The sequence below is a fragment of the Marmota monax genome, unplaced genomic scaffold, assembly GCF_021218885.2.
Source record: "Marmota monax isolate L192 unplaced genomic scaffold, Marmota_monax_Labrador192_F-V1.1 WCK01_AAM20220418_F8-fsc00449, whole genome shotgun sequence".
NCBI classification, from domain to species: domain Eukaryota; kingdom Metazoa; phylum Chordata; class Mammalia; order Rodentia; family Sciuridae; genus Marmota; species Marmota monax.
Genome location: NW_026695239.1, coordinates 511088 through 517285, shown reverse-complemented (window position 1 = coordinate 517285; position 6198 = coordinate 511088). Strand labels below are relative to the sequence as shown.

The following is a 6198-nucleotide window of genomic DNA, read 5'->3' as shown; positions in this document are numbered from 1 at the left end:
GCCTGTTTTACTGCAGCTGCCACAATTTGCCCTTGTTCATTAATGTCTCTGGCATCTAAAGCCTGTTTTACTGCAGCTGCCACGACTTGCTCTTGTTCATTAATGTCTCTACATAATTTAATATATGTGTTTAAATCTTCATGTTTCCATGGTCTAATGATATCTCTGCACCAACGATTCGCTTGCTCATAAGCCAGGTGTTTTAGTAATGGCATTGCTTGTTCTGTATTCCCAAAAACTCTGGTAGCTGTTTGAATCAGCCTATCTATAAATTCAGCATAAGGTTCATTAGCTCCTTGTATTACCTTAGATAATTGACCTTGTAAACCTCCATGTCCTTGTAAAGTCTTCCATGCCTTAATTGCATCTGCAGCAATTTGTGCGTATACGCCAGGATCATATGCAATTTGTTGCTGCTGATCCTCATAAGGTCCCTTTCCTAACAACATATCTAGATTTCTCTGAGGATAACCAGCTGTTGCATTTCGCCTAGCCGTCTCCTTGCAAAATTCCTCATTGGCAACCTTCCATAACAGGTATTGTCCTCCATTTAGCACAGCTTTACACATATTAGCCCAATCTGCTGGCGTCATGTTCAAGTTGTTAATGGATTCGACCAAGCTTACAGTGAAGGGTGCTTGAGGACCATAGGTTGTTACAGCCTCTTTTAGCTGCTTCACTGTTTTGAAATTTAAAACTTGGTAAAATCGCTGCCCTCCTGCCTCAAATACAGGGCATGTTAATATTTGAGACCTTGTCTCAGGATCCCAACTATCAACTGCGGGGGTTGGGGGCCTCCCAGCATATGGAGGTGGCGCTGTTGGTTGGACACTTACGCCCTCTGGTGATAGAAAGGTGTTAGTAGCAGTCTCCTGTAGAGGTGGTGCTGTTGGTTGGACACTTACACCCTCTGGTGATAGAAAGGTGTTAGTAGCAGTCTCCTGTTGTAACTTTCCCCCTGATGGCTTTTTCTGTTTTACACTTTCTTTCTCTGTCTGACTAGCTTGAGAGGCCTTCTCTTTTACTTGAATCATTATGTCTTCTCCTTCCTCTACCATTGTCTGAACTGAAGGCTTTGGACTAAGCAAACAAGATATGAATGTCCACAATGGCAATGTGCCAACTGGCAGAGTCCCTGGGCTTTTCTTTTCTATTCTTTTTAAATCTTCACCATGATGGTTCCATTGTGATATATTCAACAACTCCTCCTTAAAAAGCCATGGGCTACATTTTTGTATTGTATCAACGTATGCCCTGACTGCTCTTGATTTTACTGGGATGCCTCCTTCCTCTAACAATTTACTTAACACTCTTTCAGTTTGTTTTTTACTAATTTCTGATCCCATATTTCTACTATAATACAACCCAACAAGATGACGCCAAACAAAACCGAGACAGAATGAAATAAAAAGGGAACAACAAAAAGTCATTATAGCCTTTCTATCCTCCTGACATGTGCATCCGTCCTTTCTCCCTATCTGTTCCTCAGACGTAAATAGTTTTTCCTCAGATGTGAGCGGTTTTTCTTCCGTCTCACTCATCTCCAGGGACAGGCAACTTAAAACAAAAGTGAAGCAAAATAAAAGAGGAATCTTAAAATGGCTACCCATCCTCTCGCCCTGCCCTCAGGGGCGAGCAGTTTCACTTACCCTCAGTCGCTCCCCGTGCGAGCCACCAAATGCCGCAGTCTGGCTGGGCACAATCAGGAGCCACTTGTCAAAAGAAACTAACTTTATTTTTAGAACCACACACGACAAACAAAATAGTCTCTCAGGAAAAACCCTCAGAGCCTCAACTGCCACCACCGGCTTTCCCCAAGCCTCTCTCTCCCACACAAGCTTCTCTCCACCTCCCACAATCCTCCTGCTCTTGAGGCCGATTGGCTGGGTCACGTGGGCGGTGCCAAAAAAGTCCCCCAATGAGCAGCTCCGTGGTCTGAAAGGGCAGGGAAACAGTCCAATGAGCATCACCGCAGAGGAGCCAATCAGCTAGATGTTGCTGGGGCCGAGGAGCCAATCAGCTAGATGTTGCTGGGGCCGCTGTGAGCCAATCATCAGCCAGCAGCTGGAAGTTTGCTGGCAGCTGGAAGTTTGCTGGGGCCCCTCAGGCTGTGGCTCTCAACAATACTACAGGAAGCTGACTCTTGAATGTGAGGAAGCTGTCATCTGATATTTGTGTCAGTGATCATCTTAGAATGTGATATCAAGAAGCCGCCTGATCAGCCAGAAATGAGGAGGTGAATGCAATATGAACAAGTGGTTGCTTAGTTAGTTGGTTGGGTGAATGTGGAACACCAATTTTATTTTTTTGCGGATGAGTTTCAAGAGCACAGTTCTTAGGAAAGACTTCTCTAAATTGCTCATTTCCCCTTTTCCTTTCCTTCCTATTTCTTGCCCTTGCCTTTTGATTTCCTGCTTTTGTTACATCTGCTTAGCTGTATTTAGTATATTTAAAGACTAACTCTCATGGTGCTGGTCCTGGCGATTGCACCTCTCTCTGTGGAATGAGTGGTTTCATGCTGTGGTTTGAATTCTCATGAGACAGTCTCAGGGGTATGTGCCTATTTATTGCTTCTGCTCTCATCCAGTTGAGAGAAAGAACAGTCGACCACCATGTTTGGATCTCATGTATAAGATGTTTAAAGAAGGGATGACACAGATTTTCTGAAGAAAGCAGAAGGGCTCTTCGCAGTATGGCTTCGGAAATCACTTATGCTGAAGTGAGGTTCAAAAATGAACCGAAGTCCTCAGGTACCAATTCAGATTCTCCTGCAGGTAAAAAATCGTTTTCTGGTGGTTAGAGTTAGTTATGTGGTGAAGGAGGAAGGGAAGGTTTATAAGCAAGGCATAGGTGATGTTAGTTGCTGTTTTGTGAGTGGTTGTGTCTGGGAAACCCTGGAATCCCTGATATTTTGTTGCCTGTAGATAAGCATTAAGAGGTTGAGGAGTTGTAAAGTGGCAAAGAAAAGATTTATGATACTTTCCTTACTGGTACTATTTAGGACAGTGTTTGTATTTTATTGTATATTCTTCCACATATAAATATACTGCCATGTGTGTAGGAGTATATTTGTATGTATGTATTATGTGTGTGTGTGTGTATGTGTATATATATATGTATATACGTATATATATATATATATATATATTTTTTTTTCCCACCAAACTGAAATCACCCAGTGCTGAGGCGCTCATAAATGGTGGGCAAGTGCTCTCCTACTGCGCTTCATTCCCAGACCTGAAAATGGTTTCTAACTATGAGGTGGCAACAAGAAAGACTGATCTCCTAAAAATGTGAATAGTTTTTAAAGATTTATCTGCTGCAGCATATATTTTTAAAGTAAAGTTGGAAACAATCTGGAAGATCATTTAAATATACAATGAAATACTGTACAACCACAGTAAATGAAGAAATATGGAGATTTGAAAAAATATTCATGATGCATTGTTAAAGAAAATGGTTGTTAACAAATCAAGATTGATGATATGTCAATTGGGCAAAAATGCACATATGAATATATATTTTAAAAACTGATTGAGAGGCTGGGGGTTGTGGCTCAGTAGTAGAGCACTTGCCTAGCACATGCTGGGCCCTGGGTTTGATCCTCAGCACCACATAAAATAAAATAAATGTATTGTGTCCAACTACAATTAAAAATATTTTAAAAAACTGGCTGAAAGAATATATATTAAAATATTAAGAACAGTTATTCTCAATGGTAGGAAATAGTGTTTTTATGTATTTTATAAAATTTCTACAGTGATCATCATTGTTTCATTCCTATTCTTATTTTTAAATTATTTACAATCTTATACTATTAGTAATTGTGTGTCACATATAGAAAAGGAGAAGAAGCCGATGTGATTCTGCAATCTGTATTTGGGGTAAAATTGGGAGTTCATAACCAACTTGAATCTAATATATGAAATATGATATGTCAAGAGCTTTATAATGTTTTGAACAACCAATAAAAAAAAAAGAAAAGGAGAAGAAGATGAGGAAGAGGAAACAAGGACAGAATTTATTATTGATGAAAATTATTTGGTTTCTTCTTCAGCTCCCAAAGAGAACACTACTCCTCTCAAAAGTAATCCCGCTTTTCCTAAGCTGCTTCTTGGATCATTGCTGATACTTTTCCTGCTGTTGGCAATCTTATTCTTTGTTGCTTTTGTCAGTAAGTATAGCAATTCAATCAATAATCAATGTCTGCCTTACATGAAATGAAGATTTCTCTTAGAACTGACATTTAACAATGTGTTTATCCAGATAGCTGAACAAGAAAATTTCTCTGGGGAGATAAAATTCAGTTGTATCTATTGGAAATTTTGTTCTTTTTTAGGATTTAGTTACTGTCCTATAAAAATAATGGAATCCATTCTCATTAGAGAATTTGAAGAATATATGTGGGTAAACATGTTGGTGTAATACAGTAAAATCTTTGAGGCATCATCTCTGTATTAGGCTCTCTGTGAGGGCAGAATGTTTCCTTAGTAGCACTTATAAAGCTAGTCCTGTTTGACTTCACAGACACTTACATTTTTGGGGTATGTAATGGACAAGAAGGAGATGGGAAGAAATATTCCAGAAGAGTTCTCCAATACATTATCTTCTAATTATTTCTGTTCCGCCCAAGATTGTGTGAGATTTAAAACCCAACTTAGCAAATAGATTTTTGCATATCTTGGCTTTCAGAATTTATCAAGATTTTAAGTCATAAACTCAGCCTACTTTTGGATAGATATTTTATTCATTAATTTGGTCATTCAATAAGTGGTAATGGCCTTGTACTATTTGCTAGGCACAATGTTAGAGAGTCTAGAAAGAGTCACAAATTCTGTCCTCAAGAAACTGAATAGTGAAATGAACCAGTTCTTGCTGGGTGCAGGGGCACATACTTATAGTAATTCCAACTACTCAAGATACTGAGGACAGCCTGGGCAACATACTGAGACCTCCAAAAAAAGAAGAACCAGTGTTTGCAACGTTGCATGGGAAGTGTTCTGTAGGTAAGAAGTGAGCACAAGAGGTTGAGGTAAGCTTCCTGCAAGAGATGCCATCTAGAACTGTATATATCAAGAATGGTATAGACATATTATATATTTGGAGAAATATAAGCATACATGACTGGAACATATAGTGCTACTTGAAGAACTTTGAAATGAAGTTATTAGGGGCAGACATGAACAGGACACAGATTATGGAGTATTGTGTATCATTATAAAGAATTTGGATTTTTTCCCCTAAATATTATTTTACAAAGTAAATTAGTCTAAAATTTAGTGGGTTAAAAGAGCTATATATTTAGCTTCCACTTCTGAGGCTTGGCAATTTAGACTGGTTTCAGTTGGGAGTTTCCTCTGTCCTAGCTGAACTCACTCATGCATACTATGTCAGATACTAGTCATAGACGGAGAAAGAGGATGTCAAGTAGAATGACAGAGGCAATTTCACCACATTTCTGTTGTCATTTATCAGACTAGCCTGGGTTTGTTCACATGATCACTTACTGACTTCCAAGACTGAGGGTGAAAGGAAGCCAATCATGTTGAAGTCTCAATTTGGAACTAGCAGTTTCTTTTGCACATTCTGTTGGCCAAATGGAGTCTTAAAGGCAGCTCATATTCAAGTGGTGGAGAAACAGACCCCATATCTTGATTGGAGAAACTGTAAATTCACAGTGCAATGGGGTGTGAATACAGGGAGCGTGGAACTTTGAGGCCATTTATTCAGTGTGTCACAGTCATGGTAAGCCATTGAAAAATTCTGAACAAGGACTTGATATGGAAAAATTATGGAAAGTTTGTTTTTACAAAACTGTGACAATGGGTGTTAGAAAAATAAGTTAGAAGGCCAATGGATAATCTTGTTGATGCACATTGAGAGCCTGATCCAAGGAAACTGTTAGTGAAGAAAGAGGAGGTAGTTTTTTTTTTTTTTTTTTTAATTTTTTATTGTGGGTTGTTCAAAACATTACAAATTTCTTGACATATCATATTCCACACTTTGATTCTAGTGGGTTATGAACTCCCACCTTCACCCCATACACAGATTGCAGATTCACATCAGTTACACATCCATTGATTTACAAATTGCCATACTAGTGTCTGTTGTGCTCCGCTGCCTTTCCCATCATCCACCCTCCCCCCTCCCCACCTCTCCCCTCCCCTCCCCTCCTCTCTCTCTACCCCCTCCACGGTA

At 39.4% G+C, this 6198-nt stretch overlaps 1 protein-coding gene across 1 annotated transcript in view; it reads left to right on the top strand.

The window, feature by feature from the left end:
* Nucleotides 1–2420: 2420 nt before the first annotated feature.
* Nucleotides 2421–6198, top strand: part of LOC124089803 (C-type lectin domain family 4 member A) — a 25044-nt gene continuing 21266 nt past the window's right edge. Inside the window, exons 1-2 of the mRNA XM_046440015.2 lie at nt 2421–2774; nt 4058–4174. Coding sequence (XP_046295971.1) covers nt 2693–2774; nt 4058–4174 — 199 coding nt within the window. The 5' untranslated portion in view covers nt 2421–2692. The remainder of the gene's footprint in view (nt 2775–4057; nt 4175–6198) is intronic.